Raw genomic sequence first — 23,632 nt, 5'->3', positions numbered from 1 at the left:
TCGGTAAAACCAGAAGTGTTTGTCATAAACTAGTGCTACGATAAGTTTTATATTGAGTTTTTTATTGGCCTTTTAATTCAGGTGAGAACATCACGTGACAAGACAATAAATAAATTTCATGACTACGCCAGAGAAATAAAGAGATTCCAATCTACAGCGGCTTTTCATTTTTGAGCTTCTAAGAGCTTGTAATCACATTTCCACATATTTGGCACCTACAACACAACAGAGTAAGACATGGTGAATCTTTTGATACCAAATAACTGTAATGTGAATTTTGTTGCAAGTCAACCTTTAAATCAGTGGTTTTTAGCCTTGTTTGAGGTAAACAACCCTGAAAATACAATACAATGCACTAATTTCACCGGACTCCTTGTAATCCCACCCTGATCCTCCAGAGTTCAAGTGAACAGAGGTTAAGACCCGCTGATATAAATTGACAATGCTGACTCTGATATTCTCTAGCCACACCAAAGACATACACTAGTGTTAGCATGTGAATGGTTTCAAACGTCGCATATTGAATTCTTCGAAGCGATTCAAACCTTTGATTAAAGGAGAGTATTTTTAAAAACATCGTATCAACGAAGTACTGCGTATGATGTAAACAACAATATTCGTATTATTGCACAAATCTTTGCGATCGGAGGTTGGATTTTCATCGTCTTCATTGGTGACGCCCTTACAGCATCCCTACACAGCTTTATTTTCAACGCGCGTGTTTTAAAAATATTATCTCCGAAATGAAAAAAAATATTAACTCTGAATTTGAAAGAAAACTTTCCCACACGTTTTGACATTGACATTTGACTTTAGACGCATTTTAATAGTGTCAGCCGCTATATAAAATATGCGCCCCATTGTAGCTAAAAGTGCAACAGGCTAATATATAGCAAACGCGGAGTTGTGCAACAATTTTTTCGTAGCATGTAAACTCGTCAGCTACGAACAATTGGGAGTTGTGCAACCACTCCTGTGTATCATGTAAATACGTCCTCTCCATTCCTCTGATCAAAACCACAACTTCGAAGCTCAAAAACTCTAGCACGTAGCACTAGTGATTATGAAGGACAGCACTGTGGTGAGCAATCTACATGTAATTGTTGTTAATATTTTAAAGAGTGCCAACTGCTAGATAGCTATCCAACACATCTTTAAATTAGCGACATAGCGCATCTCTAGATTAGCTATGTAGCACATTTCAAGATTTAGTACATAACACATCTCGATAGGCATGTAGCGCATCTCTAGATTAGCTACATAAAACATTTCTAGATTACCTAGCTACATAGGGCATCTCCAGAGTAATTACAGATAATTTCTCTAATAGCGACATATTATAACTCTAGATCAGCTAAATAGCACATCTATATATTAGCTACATAAAACAACTCTAGATTAGCTACATAACACAACTCTAAATTAGCTAGACAGCACAGCTCCAGATTAGCTACATAGCACAACTCTAGATTAGCTACATATCATATCTATAGATTAGCTTCATAACACATCTATAGAATAGCTACATAGCACATCTGTAGATTAGCTAAATAGTACATCTCCTATTTTTGTACTGGATATCTCTTTTTAATATTGGTTTGCATGTATGGCAGAATGCTCTGGAAGGAGCCCATTTGCTGAATTTCTTCTCTACATTACCACTACCCCTTTGTTAAACAATCTAGGAGCATCGAAATCAACCAATCGCAGTATGGCGGAGGCAATCATTGATCCAAAAATTTTGAATATTTTGCCAAGGTTGTCACATAACTTTTTTAATAACTAATTTTTAACTATCTAATAACATATCAGTAACTAATTTTAATAAATCTATAAAGATACAACTTAATTGTATCTTTATAGAGCTATTAAAATGTAAAAGTATCAGTGCAGATTTATAGCCGCGTTCATTAATATAGATAAACCGACAACATGATAAAAATTTCATCTACTTATTGCAATATTATCAAAATGTTTCATTTTTTCGGCAATAAATTGGATGTTAGAAGAACAAATAGCCAGCTTTTGAAACTAATCTATTGCGAGCTCCAAGCATTGATGGAAGGAGGTCATTTGTTCAGTAAAACACACCTGATGTCAATGCCGACAATTAGCCAATGCATGAGGGCGAGCCAAATGCGCTTCTGTGAGCCACAATTCTAATGCATGCCCCTATCTCGTCGCCATGCATTATAATGCAAGGTCACAGTAGATTCCACAAATATCGGAAAAATCTATGACATAATCATATGTCCCGCAATTATTTTTGAGCAGCGGTTATAAATGTACACCAATCGGCTTGTGCATCTCATCTTGTGGAATAAGTGTGATCATATGAAACTCTTCCTCTACACACACTGAAAATTAAAAAATTTTCCACAAAAATTGGCTATTCTCGGAAGTTATCTGTTTAAAACAAATGCTTTGTTTTCATGAATATGGATTTTGAACAAACCATTTTTATATAATTTAGTTCCAAATTTGTAAACACCCTGTCATAAATTAGCAAGTGTGATGAAGATAATTGACTGCATGTGTACTACAATACTACAGAAGGACCTTTGAAGTTAGAGCCTATGAGTTTATTTAGTAAATCTCAGGATTGATTGTGAGGTAGCAACTGCAACTGGTTCAGTTTTTCCTTCACTACTCTGTTTAATTAATGTCATTATGACATCAAACTCTTCACTGCAATCAGCTCAAGTGCAAACATTGAAGGGGATTCTCCATATTTGGTTTCATCCCTTCAAAAAGTAGAAACCTGCTAGGTAGGTACTTAAAAAGCTGGCAAACTGGTGTTTATATTTCGCATGACCAACCGCATCAATCACACCACAGTAGAATGTGCTTAAATATTTCACTGTCTTTTTATGCTTTTGGCTTTCATTCATATGTTGTGTGAAATTTTTAGTAGCTCCACTCGGCTCACTTGATGCAGTTGGCGCGTATAATTTTATATGGCTGTTGAATGCAAGAAATATAAGCTTTCAAACTAAAGCATGTAAGTCACACATGCTGATCACCAGCATTCTGATGTAGAATGAAATACACCGACAATTTACATGAACAAAAATGAGTAAAAATCAAATTTATTAAAAGAATCTTAAAAATGAAAAAACATGATTTAATCTTACAAATCATGACTTTTTTTGAAAAAAAATCATGATTATTTCCAACCCTGCCAGCAATAAAAACAACTCGCAATATGAAGCAATGTCTGCTTTTGTACACATGTATGTGGGTATAAAAATGAAAAAGAAGATAATTCCATAGGAATCACTAACTGAGACAATTTTCATGAATACTGTAAAACCTCTAATTGAATGCCATGACGCTCTATTTTTTAACCCTTTCTCTATGGTGGTGGTCAATTGGAGGCAGAGTTCAAATAGAGGCTGGAAGTGTATTTTTCAAATGGTTACTGAGAATCTTGAGAAAATAAATTTAACCCTATTACGGGCAACGCGAATGTCGCCTATATTGTGCTCTCTTTTTCTGGTGGAGGGATATCAAACCTTATGAATGCAATAAATCTGCTAACTTACTTCCAACCTCCATATGCATTGAGAATATTTCTACCAATTGTTATCTATTGCTTGCAATTAACCTGCGATGATATTATAGCCTGTGTACTACTTTGTGTACCTGTGTACGCAGTTACATCGTATGTATAAAGTCATATCGCGGTGATACTTTTATTGTGTGTCGCTGTACATGTTTTGGACTATACCACTTGTCAAAGCTACTAGAATCGTGCTCGCTAAAAAAATTGGTAAGCCAATTAAAATCGTTTCGTTGACGAATTCGGTGTGCATGCACAGCTCAGACGATTCTGTGATATTCTGCCGAATAAATGTGTGAATTCAGTGAAATTCGTGAATTTGGTCAGACTGAACGAATAATTCGTTACGTGTGGCCGGACGTTAATACCTTCCACAATGTCATCTGACCTTAACTGTTCTTCTGCACTGTTGAACTAGTCAATAATAGCTTCCAAACAACTTTTGGCAGAGCAAAACTTTTACGCACTGCATTTAGCACTAATGCAACGCAAGAAAATGTTTTGCTCGCTGAACGTAACCTTTGGCCCAAAACTTGCAAACCGCTTTTTATAAATGCACATCAAAATATTAAACAAGAATTTATGAACAAGAACTATAATGTTAAACAAGAAACTACTACTAGCCTGAGACAGTTACATTGTATAACATAATTATTTCTATGGTGTTGCTTTCAAAGTTCATCTACCATCGTAAATTTAAACCTTTTTTTATGTGTACTTTAAAGTATCAAGACTGCGTTAAGCAAAGAACTAATATTAGCCTAAGATAGTTATTAATGATTTCGATGGAGTCGCTTTCAAGGTTTTAATGAAAAAACCGAACATCTTTCAAGATGCACGAGACAATTGTTGGTTATTAATGTAAACAATCCAGTTAGTACTATTATGGCCACTTCTACTGATCACTTGATATTATGGGTTCATAAAGATCTAAGATAGCCAAAGTGGTGATCAAATGGAGGTGGCGTTCAAATAGAGGGTAGCGCTATATTTTTCAACCCTTCTCTCATAGTGGCGGTCAAATAGAGGTGACGTTCAAATAGAGGCGGCATTCAATTAGAGGTTTTATGGTATATGTACAGCCTGTCTACCTAAGTTCTAGTTTGCTAAAATCAAAATTTTCAAGTTCTCTGAGTGTGTGAGTTTTGTGAGCGTGTGAGTAAAAATAAAGGTAGGAGAAGATCAAAAACTCAGGACGCTAAATGGCTAGCCACATGATAGGTTGAAGCAATGTTATAAGAGAGCGCACATCTAATGGATGAAAGTACATGGTTAGAGAGATTTTCTGTTCAATTTTCATAAATAAACCAGCTGAACAAACTAGTAGTAATTCATGCATAGTTTATCATCCAATAAAATTCAGGAGGTAGTAGTACAAACAGAGAGTAATCGACACTGTTACTTTAATTCAAGCTGTTTAGCTGCAGTGGCTACTTTCCTAAACTAACTTTTAGAGACATTAGAAACTGAACTTCCATTACTGTGTTTCTTCCCAACTACATGTAGGAGCAACAAAACTGAGGGGAAAAATGAAAGGGAAATTTTGTACAACCTGTTGGTAGGACGTGATGATACTATACTAGAAAGAGGTGTAATCCAAGTGTTGGTGCTTTGAAAAATTGTTGAAAGCTTACATTCAAAAATGTAAATGTTTTACTTTTTCATGAGGAGAATAAGTTCAGTTTGATTGATTAGGAATTTAGGAACAAAAGCAAAATTCGAACAAAACTTTTAGCTTGTTATTTCTTTATGCGATGCCGAAGTGTATTTCAGTACATATGAACCTTTGTTTCCAATTGTTGTCCATACGAATTATAAACAAAATGTAAAATTCTGGCAAATATTTCACTGTAGATGCAGATTTCAATGCAGACATTTTTCGTGTGTGGTTGGCTCATTGGGCAATTTCTGCTAAAGTCATTATAGCTAATACACCAACTGAGCAGCGTGGCAAAGCAAATTAAGATAACAGGCTTTTTTGGAAAAGCCTAGACAAACGAGGAAGATGATGATATTAGTTTAGTAACTGAATTTTTAACTGATGAGGATGAAAGTCTGGTAGGGAAAGTCATAAAATTGAATAATAATTATTGTAGTGATGAATTTTATTACCAACCAAAAACAATAACAGCCCGGAGCCATGCCACCGCGTGCTATAAATACTTGAGATCTCATATTGGTACCGCATCAGTCACGGCGGCGGGAGGGACCTTGACGTCATTGATAGTCCAAGAAACAAATGGCAGCAAGCGATCAAATTGCATTATCGATCTCGTCAACACATTCCTACCCGCGGTTTACAAATACAAACTAGTCCCAAATTGAAAAAAATTCGTAACAGTGAACTGGACCTGAGGAATCTAATTATGTTTGTTCCACTGCATTTATTTTCACATCACTAGATTTTCGCACTCATCAGAGCTGCGAAATTAAGTTGCAGCAAAATTTTACTCTGTATGCTACTCACGAAACTAAATACTAGCGAAATATAAGTGTCCTAGGGTAAAATGCATGGTGTGAATACTTGCTCAATTTCTTAAAGCCCCTCTCAAGAGTGAATACTCGCAGGCCTACAGATGGAAAATTAGATGGTTCAAACACCAGGCAGCCCTGTTTCTACATGACGTTTGACCTATTATATTAGGTCATGAAGGCATTTAAAGGCTATGTATTATTATTTACCTAAAGTTCTAAACGATAAGTAACTTGATCGGCAACCAAAACTGGAACACCCAGGATGTAACTTGTGTTATGTTCTTAAATTAACTTCCTGTACAACCGACACCTGGCCTTTTGGTATCATGATTAGAAATTACCTGATCCCGACTGGTAGAAGATTCAAGGAGCTCGAAGTATACCAGTGCATCGTCAAATGGAAGAGCGTAATTCATTTGCCTGCTTCGGTTAGTCAATCGTTTAACTTTCCCACTTCTGCGAAGCGAAAGTTTCCGATTTAGGGTTTTCTTCCACGAATCTGTAAGCCTGGACATAGATCTTCGGTATTTTGGATAGCTGTAACCTTCTGTAGGTTCCTAAAACCAAACCGATCGCAGCCATCAATACTGTAGAAACACATACATTCTGAAGCTATCAACAAAGAAAAAGATGGAAACTTTGCAACCAAAAGCTTATTGCTTGTGACTGTTAATTATAAATGGTATACATATATTTATTTATCTATATATAAATGTCAGTGTTTGTTTGCTTTTTGTTGGTTTGTTCACTTGTTATACCTGTGTCCAGCGATAGCAATTATAATCAAGCATTGAAAAATCCGAATTGCACCAGAATTGAACTCGCTACATTCAAATCACAAGTCTGCAAACACATGCGCGTAACCACTAGGCTGAGCCATCCGCATCATTCTCAACCATCTTATCTATTTTTACCGCGATTGCAGGTTACAAGCTAAATAACTGCTTTTCATTATTAATTAATATTACCTTTTGCGTTTGTTTTTCTTTTGAAAGTTTTTTAAACACCATTTCAAAATCCATTACTTACTTTTTTATTTGTAATTTTTAAACGTGGCGTTTCAATTTCAAATTTTCCATTACACTCCTACTTCCGGGTCTTCCTAAGGTCAATCGCTAAATCTGTAAAAGCTAAATACTTTTCACATGGACAGTTGTATTATCTCGAGTAGGAATTGCTTCCACATTTTCTCTCCGTTCAGTCAGACAAAGTAACCTCGTGCGCTTCACTGCTATGTTTGTACCAGTTTTGAGAGGTACCAGTATAGTCCATCAAAACTTTGAATACAACGAGCTTCTGCTGCAACAGTAACCTTTTTAACACACACATTTTTATGTACTCATTGTTACTATTAATTTAACATTTTCATGATTTTATTCTCTCAGTTCGTATCACAGTAGACGCTCTTACAATGTAGATAATCCATTCCAGGAACATTTGCATTATAGGAATTTTACGTTGTACAAACAGTAAAATCATGTGAATTGCCTAATTCATTCCTAGTCCAAGATCTTTCGAAACTCACCCCTTGGGCCATACGAAAAGAAAAAAACAAGACTTGACTTTTTAATTTGTTGGCTGTATTGTAACTATAATATTAGTAGTTTGCATTGACAACTGGTCTCCTTTTCGATCAATTTCACTCTTTTATAGACTAAGATAGCGGTAATTGTACAATAAGTCGATGGAGAATGTACATATTCGACGCAAATTTACAACGATTTGTTTATTTTTTCTAGACAGCAATCTATTCTGTAAAGTAAAACTAATAACAAATATTTTAGACATCTACAATGAAGCAGAACAAAAATATATTTTAAATAAAAACCTGTTCATAGCCTATCTGTATCCAGGGGTCAAGGTTAGGATAAAAGATAACTTTGGGCGATACTCTCAACTAATGATATTCAGATTGGTAGACTGACGCTTTAAGACCTGTCCCAATCGATGGCCCTTAAAAGTTGACTTACAACAAAATTCACATTACAGTTATTTGGTATCAAAAGGTTCACCATGTCTTAATCTGTTGTGATGTAGGGGCAAAATATGTGGAAATGTGATTACAAGCTCTTAAAATCTCAAAAACGAACAGTTAATCACGGCCATCACGAAAATGTCATAAGCTGGAATCCCTTGTCAAAACGGCTCAAATGGGATGTAGTTAAACACGATGTGCATCTGTTTACATTTTCATACAACCTCATTCGTCGAAATATTTTTACAAATATGCTTCACGCATTCAATAAAACCATATCTATTGTCCTAGCGTGTCTATTTCATCATCATCATTGTAATGCTGTCACTGAGCATTGATATCTTGAAACCTAGGCAAAAAATTAGTTCAATTTTTTCAACTTTAGCTTGAAGGAGTGCATACCATCCTCTGATAAACATGATGAGCCTGTTGGTCACCTGTGATAGTCGTAAAATGCTGCAGAAATTGTTCATGCCATTTGGCAGGAAGTATGGGTCACATGATCAGATTATGACTAGATGATTAGACCAAGCCGAAACAAAACTGTAAAATAACGAGCATCTATATTTGATACAGGCTTTTCGGTAGAACCCTAAGTATTTGTCATAAACTATTTTTAAGAAATGTTTTATATTGAGCCATTTATTGGCCTATAATTTGACGTGATCGAAAACAATAACCACAATGTTCGAGTACGTCGTTGAAATAAAGAGATTCTAATCTACGGCGTTTTCGTGATGGCTGCAATCAACTGTTCGTTTTTTAGCTTCTAAGAGCTTGTAGTCACATTTCCACATATTTTGCACTTACAACACAGCAGAGTAAGACATGGTGAATCTTTTGATACATAATAACTGAAATGTGAATTTTGTTGCAAGTCAACCTTTAACAATTGCGCAGCTACATATTCTCTGTTTTGTCGATGCATCTGACGATCTATCACAACGATCTAGCACACCGAACTAAAATGGCATGGACATTGTATATATAACGCTATACGTGTTCATTTATTTCCAAGAGACTTGCTAATTCGTGACAGGGCAGTGTTTACAGATTTGTTCCTCATGAGCTTTCAGATACCTCACGAAATTTCAAAACCTTAGCCAGTATTTATCAGTTGTGTTGCTTGACATTGTGACATCGACTGTGTGTATAAAATGTTTTGCTAGAAATCAAAAGAAGATTTAATTCTCTGACAGTTCATGGTAGCAAGCTGTAGTTTTATACAGATTTTTGGCATAAGTTGTTGGAGACCATCTTGATTCTTGACAGATTTAACTTGCATCATTTCACTATATGAGCTGAACAGTGTGTTATGGTGTACCTATTGGGAGATAGTACGTTGCAATAGTGCATGTCGAGTTTGCGTTCATCTTTGACAGGTTTGACTTGCATCATTTCACCGTATGATCTGAACAGGGTGTTATGGTGTTCATCTTTGGAGATAATGCATTGCAATAGTGCATGTCATATTTTCGTTCATATTTTAACAAGTGTGTCAAGTTGGAACATTTCATGTGCAGTAATGATACACTTCCTATATAAATCTGACGGCTTTGCTTTCCGCCATTTCAATGTTTTGAATCCGTTGGTTAACGGGTTTGTTCACACCGAAGCTGCATATTCAACATTTCATCTTCACAAGCTTTTATATACTAGTAAGCGTCTTTGTTTAAACGTTTTAAAGATGTAGCTTATTAGAGTAAGCATAGTATTATAAATAATTATGATTTGAATATTACGTTTATGACCCAAGAAGTGACACACAAACGCTCTGTTCCATTAAACAGGAGTATTAGACCCTATACACGGGTACTATATGAATTAACTGACTTGTTCATTGTCACACTCAAGGTATTTCCGTTTGTTTCGAGAGGAATTTGTCTTTCTAAATATATCATTGTAATGTTCAAACTGATCCGCTCTTATCACTTTAGTATGTCGACGGACATCCATACCGAACGCCTTTTAAATAATGTGCCTAACCAATATTACCCTACTATCTATATAAAATGAGAAATAAAAACAAATTCGGCGTCACAGACATAGAGTCGTTTCTAGCCTAACAAGTACAATAATGTTTTATGATTTTAGGTTATGAGTAAAAAAAATTTAACTCTATAGTTTTGTTGGAAAAAGCCGCGTTTCATAGAGTAAAAAGGTAAAAAATGGATCGAAACTAAATAACATTTAAGTCTGTCCATTTATTTCAGTAAGTCGAACTTCTCAGCATAAACTCATTGTTAAATAAGTTGAAAATCTAAATGTGCATGTGTTAATTTTTAAAAGGTTTTATCAAACAAATACAATAACCAGCTGTTTCAGAAGACTAGTTCCAAAGGTTGTTGGTACCTGGTTTGAGCCTTTCGTGTCAATATCAAGAATAGATTAGAGAGTCGTTAATGGTCGGTTTTGAGAGTCGTAAGACAGCGTCTGCTAAAAATAACTTGTTACCAAGACTGACTCGAGAAGCGACAGCAGAATCCAAGTGCATTTAGCCACAAATGACTGCTTACCAGTGTAACGAAAGATGAGAGTATGGCAGCATAATTATACCTGCATTATTAAAAGTAACTGGCTGTCAGAAGGCTACATATTGGAATAAATTTACACTTTTTCGAATCCAAGCGGTCCCAAGAAGAAACTTCTGTCAGACAATTTTCGAATTTCCCCAACAAGATAACCTTTAACATAAAATTGTACAGTTAATTCTCTCTAGTCTTGGACAAGGTAGGAGTATCCCCTAACTTCAAAAAAACATGAACAAAGCTCATGGCTTTCCATAGCAGCTTGTAAAATAGTAAGAAAATTAATAATGATTACACAAAGTGCAAGAGACAGCAGCAGTTTACTTCCTCCTAAGGTTCCTTAGGGTGAGTCATTTGAAAAGAATCGAAAGTTATGAAGCAGTTAGAAGTATCTCGCTAAACCTCAGAGGAGCATACATTGATATATTTTGACCTGAAATGCAAACCACTGCATAAAGCTGTAGATCATATCATTAAAAAATTCCGAATTCCAGTTATAGAACAGGATTTATAAATTCTAAAAAAGTGTCAGCTGTTTGTATATAATTTTGTTTGTATATAAGAAAGTTTGTAATGTGATACTTACAAAACAATCTATTACAATATTGCAGTGCTATACATAAACACTCTATCTTGCAGTCGGTCATTTCGACAATGGGCCACAATGACTATTTTATAGATTAAGCCTTATCATTGACACCCATGCAGCTCTGTTGTCCGCCTTTCCTTGTCATATGTCTATGTCTAGTTCTTTCAACTTCATGTTATACTCAGGTACATCTTTGTATCTCAGTCTGAGTTTGCTCTGATTCCTCTTTCCTTCATAGAGTAAACCCATGCAGCTCTGTTGCCTGCCTTCCCTTGCCATATGTTTATGTCTAGTTCCCTCAACTTCATGTTATACTCAGGTACATCTTTGTATCTCAGTCTGAGTTGCTCTGATTCCTCTTTACTTCATAGAGTAACCACTAGCACTAGACATAATAAACACGTATACACTAGCAACACATAAATCAGAATTTGGTGAAATATTTTTACCACAAGCTCTGAACCCCAAAGCTCCACCATGCACAAAAGTACTGGATGTGAGGTTGTGGTGTAAACTTGAACATCATTCCTAGAGCTTGGCAAGCTGAGCTTGGTAAACTCTAACATAGGTATTAGTAGCCTTCTAATGAGATCTAATAAGAGGCATTGTATAAAATGGCAATGCACCAGCATAACTCGCTCTGCCTCATTTCGACTAGCTTGGTACTGACTACTTGATTTATAATTGTCTCTATTTAATAGTTTTCACATATAATCAAGCGCATATTTGTGACCAACTAAAAAGCTTATATTTTGGCAACAGCAGTTCGCAAAAATAAATGTGTAATATTTCTTGTAGTAACCCTGTTCATAATGTTATTTATTATGCTTGAAATATATTTTGGCATGTTCAATCAATGTAATTATTACCTATTCAACAAATTAATAACATTTCAGAGATGCCTGCACCTGTTTAGTCCTATTCCAAATATCTTTATAAATGGAGACCTACATGTATACATCCTATGGATTGTCATCAAGTATCGTATACTGTTGCCTTTGCCACTAGTAGGTTCCCAAGTGTTAGCAGCAATGAGATGAGTCTATATACATATATATATATATATATTTCTCAAATTATGTCTGTCTGTCACTCCGGCTATAGCGCACACTGATTATTTTACCGATGCGGCCACGCACTACTATCCCCCTGTTAAGAAATATTTTTCGTAAGGTTTAATTACTAGATCTGGGGTCAAAGCCAATTCTTCTCACGCGGACAATCATATCGTCTCCGTGGAAAGAACCTCTACGTTTTCTCTCCGTTCAATCATACACAGACAGTCCGATATCTCATTTTTACATTTGTACCAATGTCGAAAGGTACCAGTATCATGGTATTCAAAGTTTTGATGGATAGCTTCTGGTGGAACAGTAACCTTTTTACACACACACACACTACTATGCAAGAATTGTTGTTATTAATTCTACATATTCAGGATTTTTATTTTGTTTTCTCTGTTCGTATTAATTGTATCATTTCCGAATCATCTTTTATTGTAATCGTAGCAAAACCGACTTAATTTAGCTATTACTTGCTAATTATTTCACATTTACATCTAAACCTTTTTATAGTCGTTTTATTGTTTTTAATATATTTGACCTGCTCAAAAAAATTTTTTCATGATATCAAGTTTAAAAGTTTTAATGGCAAACGTTGTTATATGTTAAATACAAATCAATTTTCTGACCAAAGACTTTTTATTACCCGGGCAACGCCGGGTAGCACAGCTAGTATATAGGTATACTTAAAATTCTGTGTTTGTCTGTTGGTCATTCGTGTGTCCAGTTTTGACGATAGTTTTAGGAATGAACTTCGTACGGGACTTGATCTCACAACCTTCAGGTCTGCAGACTGGCATGCTAAACTATTAGGCCATTCGGCTACTTTGCTATACAATCAAATAATTGTGCACATACTTATTGCACTTGCCAATCTGTAATGCTGATTGGTAAAAATACCTATGCTTCAGCTATCAGGCTTTGCTTGCTTGATTGCTAGATCATGATTGCGTGAAAAATCATGATGCAATCTTTTTTGTAACGCTGGCTTAAGTTTTTTATGCAAAAAATTTGTAGGACCCGTGCAATGCCAGTATTCACCTAGTAAATCTATATATATGAGCATTCCTAAGAATGGCCTGAAGTGGTAATGATTACAGCTAATAATTAAAAACATTGAAAAAATTTGTTGCACCGGATTTGCAGACATTTATTAGTTTTCTTTTCATGAAAAAGTATTACTTCATGAATCATTAGTTTACTGTTTCCAAATGTTGTTTCATGGTCAGATATTAGCTCCTTTTTAATCAAGTCTGCTAACTCTATCCACCACCCAAGCTGTCTGGTTAAATTTGTAATTCATCCAATTCTACTGCTTGCTAGTTCATTCAAATTTGCCGAGTCCAAAATCAGTTTCCTTAACACTCCCTACTTCTACCAAACTTGCTATTTACTCCATCCCACCAATAAAAGTTATTGGCCTATTTAAACTAGGCCTGCACTAGTCTAAAAAATTATTTAAAGATTCTTTCTTGCATGAGTGTTGCGGATCATACCAGTATTTCATTTGTTAAAGAATTATACTCATTTATTTATACATCTTCTCAGATACCTTCGCACGCATCATCAACACTACCAGACAAATCTATTTCTAGTCAGCTCATTGAGGCCTATTAAATTGTTTGACTTCGGATGTATCCTTTATTATTCTTAGACATTCTAGACACTACTAACACCTTTGGCATTATACACAAGTCAGCTTACGTCACACTAGTCTTTTTATTCAGGTACTCTTTTAGACCTAAACGTTTAATAAACCTAGCATCCCACAGTAACATGACTGTTCATGTTAATATTGGGCACAATAATTATATGTTCTATCAAGTTGATTAGCAATGATAGAATTTGAAACTGTAGTTTAAAGCTTCATTTACCGCAATTATATATAGGTACTTGGAACATGTGCTCATGGAGTGTATTTGTTGTTAAAATATTACATGTTTCTGTACATAATAAAATTATAATACACACGTATAAATAATAACATCATTGTAACTGATTCTTAGACGTTGATTTCCAATCTGTCTGCGCCCATGCTGGCTCTTCTGTCCTAAACTCCCAATCAGGGCCCTGGTAAAGAAGAAATGTGGAAGAAATGTAACTACGCATGCAATTAATTCAGTACATACCCTAGCACATATATGAAATAGATCAGAAACAGATTTCTTTCTACAATTTACTATTTATGTATCAATGGAAAATGTCAGATTACTATCATTTTCTGTGGCCATTAAACTTCGCAACGCAACAGCTTGCTCTCCTATAAGCGCCAAAACTTATTTGTCTTGAGGTCTTCATACATCACAGACTGATGATACAGACTGATGATACAGACTGATGATACAGACTGATGATACAGACTGATGATACAGACTGATGATACAGACTGATGATACAGACTGATGATACAGACTGATGATACAGACTGATGATACAGACTGATGATACAGACTGATGATACAGACTGATGATACAGACTGATGATACAGACTGATGATACAGACTGATGATACAGACTGATGATACAGAATGATGATACAGACTGATGATACAGACTGATGATACAGACTGATGATACAGACTGATGATACAGACTGATGATACAGACTGATGATACAGACTGATGATACAGACTGATGATACAGACTGATGATACAGACTGATGATACAGACTGATGATACAGACTGATGATACAGAGAGGTCAATGCAAGAATAGTTTAAGAGTTCAAAAGGCAAACTTAGCATTTAGATACTGTATTAGATATAATAGTTGAGACATTCATCAGTTGAAGCCATGATATATCTAATGCAACAAAAATCTACATGATTGCCATATTTTGAATGCTACTCTGGTAGCAATAAGTATTATTGCTGCCAGATACAATACATTATATTACCTGGCATTATACAGCTATCAATACATGATATTTGAACTACATCAACTTAAATCTTCAGAATGAAAAATCATAAAACAAACAAATGAATAAATTTAAAACCAAATTTAGATTGTATCGCAATAGCCACTCTTCATGCATCACATATACTCATGAACCGACTATGTAGAGATTTTGAATTTAAATCCAACACAATATTAATACAAAAATATTTGTAAAAACAAGCTGGCTTAGAGATGCAAAAATAAGGCCAGCGATTTCCTTCTCTCTAAATTGTATAATAACATTATTAAAGCGGTTGGAGATACACTACCTTATAGCTGAGTGAATGCAGGTACATGACTAGCTTATCAGGGTGGGGATCCTTGTATCTCTTCTTGCAGTAGTCACAGTTTGGGTCAGATGTCAGTCTAATGTCGGTTTGAGCAGGTGTCAGTGAAGTCTCATCAGGAAGCATCAGGTCAGTTTCAAAGAATTTGGAATTGTGCATCGCAACCAAATCTTCATACAACTAAAAAGTAAAACCGATGTCATACTGACTAGCTCAGGATATATCTGGCATGTATGAATACAATGACTCGCTTATTTGGTAGAAAGTGTTCCTAAAACATACAAATATTATAGACAAAACAAGCAAAAATACAAGTTGTTTTCTCTCAGAATCATAAGTTGGTATCATCCTTTCACAAATTAGCATGAGTGTTATTACAATAAGCTACAAATCTTCAAACCTAACTGGCTACCAAGATAATGCTCTTTGTTAAAGATGCAAATACAAGTATAACTGCGGGTTACATACCTCGTTATCTGATTTTCCATACTCTCCGTTCTTGCCTTTATCCTTCCCCCAGACATCATCATTATAAAGAGGATCATTTACGATAGGATGACCAAGGTACTGCAAGTGTACGCGTATCTGATGAGTTCGACCCGTGTGTGGGTAACCTAGAAGCAGCAGATAATCATTTGCTGATAAAATTTTTCGACTCACTCTTCACCTTCCTACTAATTTTCCATCAAGAACCAACGTCACAAAAGCTAAATTTGAAAATTGTCAGATGGTTGTAGCTGAGCCAAATTATTCAAGAGACAGAGTCAGAGGAAGAAGGCAGAGAACACGAGACCCACAAAAAGAGTTGGGTAGGCTAACTGCAATAATTTGTCGCATTTGAAGGGCAGATAATTACTAAATCTTACATTTAACTACGCTGGAATTTCCATTATAGCTGACTTTTTCAAAGCTGGTATGGGAATCTTTGCCACCCTTCTTCACACGCCATGTACCAATCTTCTCATGTACCTTGTCCAAAGGCTCCTTGCATTCAATCGTCCCACTGTGACAGTGGCAAAGAGGTAACCTAACAACTCTTTAAAAAAGCTTCAAATGCTATGTTTTGGTACCAGCACTCTGTAGGGAACCATTAACAAACTTAAAGGTTGACTTGCAACAAAATTCACATTACAGTTATTTGATATGAAAAGATTCACCATGTTTTACTCTGCTGTGTTGTAAGTGCAAAATATGTGGGAATGTGATTACAAGCTCTTAAAAGCTCAAAAACAATCAGTTAATCGCAGCCACACGAGACCGCCGTAGTTTGGATTCTTTTTCCAAAACGGCTCAAATGAGACGTAGTTGTTACAGGATGGTTTCTGTTTACACTTTCATGCAACCTCATTCGTCGAAATATTTTCACAAATATACTCACGCATTCAATAAAACCAGGTCTATTGTTCTTACGCGTCTGTTTTATCGTCATTGTAATGCTGTCACTTTTAGCACTGATATCTTATAACTTACCGTAAAAATTCGTTAAACTTTTTAACCTTAGCTCGAATGAGTACATATCATTGTCTGATAATCATGATGAGCCTGTTGCTCACCTGTGATAATCGAAAAGTGCTGCAAAAATTATTTGCAAAGTATTGGGTCACATGATCAGATTACGACTTGACGATTAGCTCAAGCCGAAACAAAACTGTAAAGTAGCGAGCATCTATATGTGATACGGGGTCTTCGGTAAAACCAGAAGTGTTTGTCATAAACTAGTGCTACGATACGTTTTATATCGAGCTTTTTATTAACCTTTCCATTCACGTGAGAACATCACGTGACAAGACAATAACCAAACTGTCATGACTACGTCAGAGAAATAAACAGATTCCAATCTACGGCGGCTTTTCGTTTTTGAGCTTTTAAGAGCTTGTAATCACATTTCCACATATTTTGCACCTACAGCACAACAGAGTAAGACATGGTGAATCTTTTGATACCAAATAACTGGAATGTAAATTTTGTTGCAAGTCAACCTTTAAAAATAACATAAAAACCCAGAAATTAACAATGATTAGAAAATTTCTAGCTTTATATCATTCTAGATCAAGTTTCTGGGTCAAATTTAAAGATAACTCAATGCTACTGAAGAACTTCTGTTATCTCTATTTAAAATAAGAAAAAAACAGTTTGCACCCAAGACTAATATAGCAGAACATATAGACAAATTCTTTTTCCTTACTCAGGGAATTCTCCGTCGACACGACACAGATAAGTTTTACTGACAGTCCTCTGTTTGATGCTATCCATGATATGGTTTGTCGCATCATGGGTCCTCCCAAATATCAGCAACCCGGAAGTAAGTCTGTCCAGTCTATATATCGCTACAATGGAAGAGCGCGATTTCAGAACAAGTTTAAATTGTATTCTTCTCTTGTCCCGGAATATCCAAAAACAATTTTACAAATTATAAACCCACTTGTACAGTCATGTATCTGGCTGGCAAGCAAATTTTTGTTACTGAAAACTAAGGTTAATGTAAAAATGTTAATGTTAATGAAAAAAAAATAAAAAAACAACACCAAAAACAATTGGCATATGTAGAAGAATGGCAAATAGTCCAACACATATAGCAGCATTATACATTTAATGGTTTATAACAATGAATTCATTGCCTGGAATAGGTAGTATGTAGTACAGGTACTCACTGCGCAGGTTATGAAATCCATGTTCCCTGCTCAACATGAATGTAACAGAATTATGTCTGTATCGGCCACATGGATGTACAGGGATCGAAGATGGTTTGTCTACCACCACATAATCTTCTGTTTCAGATATTATTTTCAAGGGTTGCGCTGTCACAGGAAGTTCATGCCTATAAAAAATTTCATTGAGCAGCAATAAATACATAATAACAATAAATAGCAAAAACAATACTGTTGTAATGAAAGAGAAACTTAAAAGAAGGCGTATATAAATTTACCTGTGTGTTATATTGGATATCAGCTCATTTTTCCCTCTCAATACATAAGTTGTCTTCACATCCTTCCCATTAACTTTCACAAATCCATTTTCTATTTGAGAAACCTGCAACACAGATCATTCGATGCTATCACTCATGTTCCTAATACTAAAGTAAATATGACATGAAGAGAAGAATGCTCCATAATGCCATCATGCAAGATATGTATAATTATAATTCCTCACCATGATAGACAAGAATAGAGCAGTTGAGGAGGCTACATAACTCGGTATCTTTGGAGCATTACTCATTATAGGAATGGTACAAACTAGATACGCAGCATTGCCGCTCCATGCAGCGGATATGTGCACAGACTAAATATTGAAGGGCCTTTGTTGATATCTATGGAGATCACCATATAAAACTTAAATTTAAAAAATTCTCCTTGGCACAAAATTCCAGTACCTTACAATTTAGAACTACAACAGTAGCTTATAACGCCTCCTATAACATAAACTTCTTATAATGTAAACTTCTTATAATGTAAACTCCACTAGAAGTAAAGAGTCTATGTAAAGTTTTTGTTTTGTATTACATAATTTCCATATAAAGTAAGAGTTAAGTGTCCATATAACATAAGAGTCAAGCCGGTGCAAGTTCACAAATTCGATTTGAATAAAGAGAGTCCCACAGCTAGCGTTAAAGCACATAAATTACATAATTTTTTTATTGTATATTTCAATACATCAGAGTCTTGGCTTTCGAATGAGCTATTGTTTGCCATGGTGAGACAGACGTTGGTTGGTGTTTATAGGATTCCCCCAGAGCTCTACCGCGAAAAAGTTTATTGGCATAGTCTCAAAAATTGTGACATCACAATTCTCATATTCGTTGTTGTGTGCTCTTACCGCTTATTTATCAACTACGAAAGTGACGTTAATGACGCTAGTGGCAGGCGAAGGTAGGACAACTCCAGAGAACGAATGAAGATGACAAAGGAATCAGTGTCATTAGTTCTCCATGTACATATTATTTCTATGATAAGTACCTCAGACTCCAAGAACCATACTATATTTTCCCGATGATATTATGCACTAGCTCTTTATTTTTAATGCGATGTTAAGGGTGACGACTGAGACTAATTAATTTCAAGCATTGCGTGATCTCGCGAAAGTGCGATTGACATTTAGTCCTAGGGCCACGCAACCGCAGGTCATAATTTAATCCATGTGATTTCATTACCTTTATCAACAAAAGTACATTTATTGAAGCATAATTAACCAAGAACATGTGTTTGCATTGGTCGGGCATTAGCACGATTGCGGGCATTGTTGATTATCTAGAATCTTAGTTTATTATTAGCGCTCTCCGGGTTTAACAGCACCGAATGCCACAGAAAAACGCAGCCTCAATGGCAGCGAAAGGGATCGACAACCTAAGGCTAAATGAGAACTATGACACCACATTTTGAGTACCTGAACCAAGTGGTTTTTTTTGCAGGACGTACTTTTGACACCCCGTTTTTCATAGTTCTATTATTCTTTGTGTATTGAATATAGGCTCATTCGAAAGCCAAGACTCTGATGTATTGAAATATATAATAAAAAAATTATGTAATTTATGTGCTTTAAAAATATCATTTTCTCTCCTTCCGCATTTGCGAGAGAAACAACGTCGCATAAGTGTATCTCTAATATATATACTAGTACCCTCACAGTCTAGCATGCCATGAGAGATCTATTATATATACTAGTACCCTCACAGTCTAGCATGCCATGAGAGATCTATTATATACACTAGTACCCTCACAGTCTAGCATGTCGTGAGAGATCGTCAGGTGTGTCAATAAAGCAAAGAGAATAAGTAGCTAAACAATTATTCAGAAATACTTAACGGTTGTTGCTTGGTGATACTGCTTGGTATCACACGCTTTCCCAACTTCGCTACAGAAAATATTTAGAAAATACCACCAATTGCATCTCAACAATCTAATCCTACACTGAGTTTTCTTGACTTAGCACAAATTGATCCAAGAAGGGAAAAAAGAGATGAATTGGATGCTGTTACAATGCAATAGTCGACCAAATAAGACTCACGTGAAACTCAGCGTTTCCACCCATGAATTCATTGTTGAGCACATCTATGAGAGCTTTTCCCTTCCATCTTGCCTTGCAGTAGCATAAATAAGTGTAGCGGTATGGGTAGACCTTCCTTAGTCCTGTGCATTATCCAAGTAAGAATACAACTGCACTTCATAGTCATGCATCAGTGCGTGTGCAAACAGTAATGACTGTAACAAAAGGCAAGAGGCTAAAAAAAAAGAAAGATAGATCTTTACCATTTTCAATGTAACAATCAGTCTCATTATGGGATTCTTTCATTTTTGTTGACTCATCATCGACCTTCAGCCTTTTACCAGCCTCAGCATCTGTGTTGCCATCAGCCTCATTGAGCTGACGCTTGTGCAGCAGGCCCTTTCTCTACAACAAATACTAATCTTTTGTATGAAGTTATTAATAGGAAAATAGGTTATCACTATAAAGTACTGGCTGTGCAAAGTCTTGGTTGTATAGAAAACTTAGTGACAAGCTCATGGCATAGTTCTATTTAAAAATTATTTATTTCAGTGTAATTAAAATAGCAGAAATAAGCTGAGAAACACTTGGCCAGTATGTATTTTGTTGAATGATGTATGCATAAGATAGCTACGTACTCGTGACCGTTTCATCCGCCTACTCAGGTTCTCTCTGAAGAGATTGCTACTTGGCAAATCTTGGTCATCCTCCTTATCCCGTAGTTCAATATTGCCTTCAACAGGTGGATGATGGACATCAATTAATTTCGCATCACAGGTTGAAGAGTTCGCAATCTCAGATGTTGCAGCGTCAGCCATGCCAGCTAAACGAAACAAAATGTGCTTGATATCTATAACAAACCTTCTATTTTTCGCTTTATATTGTGGCTACGTCAAGCTAAAATGCCTAATATGGGTTGGAAAAAACCAGTTTTTATGAAAAACCCAAAAAGAACCAGGTTTTTTTGGTTTAAACCGGTTTTTATAACTTGACCAAAGTTTTGCAATTTTAAGTCTAATTAACATCACTTACTATAGCTGCATGATTGAGTATTGAACATACATATGTGGAATCATCTGTTAAAGATGGTACTGTAGGAGTTATCATGGGAAAGAGAGAAAACATGGAAATTTCAGAATGACTCTTTAGTCAAACATGATTGAAGAAATACAGAGCAGAAATCTTATCACATAAAGTGAATATATTACATACAGCTCGATGTATAAGGAGTTTTAATCCCAGTTATTAGTCATGTGGTAGTGTAGAGCAGAGCATAATGTAGATGCATTGCTAGTGTTTGGAGCAGTGGCAGATGACTCAACTTCTATCACCTGAATACTAGCATCACTGTCTAAATTTTGTTACATGAGCTTCAAGTCTATCTGCGTGAACTAGTGTTACGACAGCACACCTATTACATTTTGCCTTGAAACCTTTGCCTTTTGCAGTTCGAGTGAAAAACTGCCAAACGAGATCATGTTTGCGAGGCATGTTGAAAATTCAAGGCACAACTTCAACTTTTAAAAACACAAAAAACTTGATAAACTGAATTCTAACAATCCAACTACTTTGGCTCGTGCCCAATAAATGAAATATTAGTTCGCAAACCTAAAGCTTTTGCCCAAAAGGATTTTATTGTTTTAATTTCTAATTAGAAGCAATCCTTTCTCACTGGCCAGACTTGAAAAAGTTTTTATTCATTATTAGAGACGATTATGGGATTAGTATATTTCACATGGTTTTTATATTTCATCAGTAAAGGGATCATCATATCACTTGACAAAAGCAATTGAAAATTAAATTCACTAATTCATTGTTGTGCTAGGATTTCAAAGTAGCTTCAACTTGAGCTCTGCCATCACTTTACTACTGTGTCCTAAATGAACTTCCACAGCTGATAATTACATAGAATTGCATTTCTACTACACAGGAATCACTAGGAGCTAAAAATATTGTTTTTCACAAAAAATAATAAAAAAAACCATAAAAACCGGTATTTTCGGCTGATTAAACCGCTCAGTTTAAACCATTGGTTTAAACCGAGCCAATCCTGTGCCTAATATCAATGATGTTTCTTCGTGAGGCACAATGTTGTACATATGCTCAACTAAAAATGCCAAAATAGCAATGTATTGCATGCATTTATTACCAATTAATATACAATATACATTATAAACTACCAAAAGCTTGACATTTTTTACTGTACATGCATGTAAACTTTTTTTTTGTCGCAACCACTGAGAGTTCATATCAAAATAATCATATTTATTAGTTCATCATAATTGTATCTTTAGTAAAGATCAAAACATTAAAGTAAATAATTGACAAACCTCGGCTCAGATAGAGCCTTGGAAAATATCTTGAGGAAGGGTATGTGTACGACAGGCAACAAATTGTTCTGAAGCTATTGAGGAACCTTTTCAACATGGGGTACTACCAAATGCCTCCTTTCAGGTAGACTTCGTAGACCAGCTCACTCTTAACCTGTCAATTAGGCATTTTGATCACAGAGCTGTGTAAAAATGGAACTATTCCTATATCATGTTGTCATAACATTCTAACTGTTCACATGCCGGTTTATTAATTCTATTGTCAAATAGCAATTAGGCACTGGTAGTGTGAATGTTATCGATTATAATAGTACACAATGCGTGAAATGTCAAAAACCTTTTCATAATCTCGTCCCTTAAGCGCGATAAGGTAGGCTACCTATCAGGTGTCATAGGCAATTATTCAGCTTTTCTCTTCGAATACTAATCCATGTATAGTATAAGCTAAATCTCTTTTTTCACTCAGCTTTTAATACTTTCTGCTCTATATCAGGTGATTTTTTAATTAACCGCCATTCAGTGTATGATTATGCTCAAACCCTATACTGCTCTCTTCATCCCCTCTCACTCTCTCCATTCCTTCCTCGCTCTCGTCTCCTCCTTTTTTCCTCCATCTCTCCCCTTTCTGCCCTCCCTGTTTAACTCGTTTCTTCACTCTTCCCCCGTTCTCTCTTTTTTATATCTTACTCCTACCGTGCCCATTCCCATACACACGCTCTCGCTCACCCTCTCTCCCTCTCTCTTCTCTTTAAACATTTGACCATCGCTTGCTTTTCTGTTATTTTTATCACACTGTTCAGGTGTAGAAGTCCCAAATGATTTGGCAATGTGTGTTTGGGTCTGAACATTTAGCATGTAATAATAAGTCAGACCAGTAGATGGTAATGTCAGAAACACGAGAAATTT

The 23,632-nt window shown here is 35.6% G+C and overlaps 2 protein-coding genes across 3 annotated transcripts in view; both read right to left on the bottom strand.

Annotated features, from left to right (window-relative positions):
* Window positions 1-9,936, bottom strand: part of LOC137397105 (rhotekin-2-like) — a 33,722-nt gene extending 23,786 nt beyond the window's left edge. The window contains exons 1-2 of the mRNA XM_068083394.1: window positions 9,846-9,936; window positions 6,379-6,594 (exon numbers count right to left, since the gene is read on the bottom strand). Of these exons, the coding sequence (XP_067939495.1) occupies window positions 6,379-6,552 (174 nt within the window). The 5' untranslated portion in view covers window positions 6,553-6,594; window positions 9,846-9,936. The remainder of the gene's footprint in view (window positions 1-6,378; window positions 6,595-9,845) is intronic.
* Window positions 9,937-14,091: 4,155 nt separating this feature from the next.
* LOC137404785 (pseudouridylate synthase RPUSD2-like) lies at window positions 14,092-23,562 on the bottom strand. 2 transcript variants are annotated; one of them, XM_068091022.1, is made up of 12 exons: window positions 23,453-23,562; window positions 22,727-22,872; window positions 21,035-21,219; window positions 20,660-20,801; window positions 20,418-20,539; window positions 18,343-18,446; window positions 18,068-18,234; window positions 17,602-17,743; window positions 16,283-16,419; window positions 15,885-16,030; window positions 15,399-15,596; window positions 14,092-14,260 (listed from the first exon to the last, which is right to left on the bottom strand). In XM_068091022.1, the coding sequence occupies exons 2-12, from the start codon at window positions 22,821-22,823 to the stop codon at window positions 14,177-14,179; spliced, it is 1,524 nt and encodes a 507-aa protein (XP_067947123.1). In that variant the 5' UTR covers window positions 22,824-22,872; window positions 23,453-23,562; the 3' UTR covers window positions 14,092-14,176. The 2 variants fall into 2 exon arrangements, with proteins under 2 accessions (XP_067947123.1, XP_067947120.1); XM_068091019.1 differs by lacking the exon at window positions 23,453-23,562 and having other exon boundaries at window positions 22,727-22,875.
* Window positions 23,563-23,632: the final 70 nt, after the last annotated feature.

Source organism: Watersipora subatra, chromosome 1 (genome assembly GCF_963576615.1).
Source record: "Watersipora subatra chromosome 1, tzWatSuba1.1, whole genome shotgun sequence".
Classification (NCBI taxonomy): domain Eukaryota; kingdom Metazoa; phylum Bryozoa; class Gymnolaemata; order Cheilostomatida; family Watersiporidae; genus Watersipora; species Watersipora subatra.
The sequence above is the reverse complement of the archived record's forward strand: the minus strand, read 5'-3'. Positions and strand labels throughout refer to the sequence as shown.

Bases quoted from the DNA above. Each gene is read 5' to 3' on its own strand.
- LOC137404785 (XM_068091022.1), bottom strand. From the start codon at position 22,823: ATGTTGAAAAGGTTCCTCAATAGCTTCAGAACAATTTGTTGCCTGTCG. The intron at 16,031-16,282 runs GTAAGATTTAGT...TGCTGCTTCTAG, and splicing joins AAATTCCAGCGTAGTTAAAT to GTTACCCACACACGGGTCGA. The intron at 14,261-15,398 runs GTAGTGTATCTC...CTTCTTTACCAG, and splicing joins TGCATTCACTCAGCTATAAG to GGCCCTGATTGGGAGTTTAG.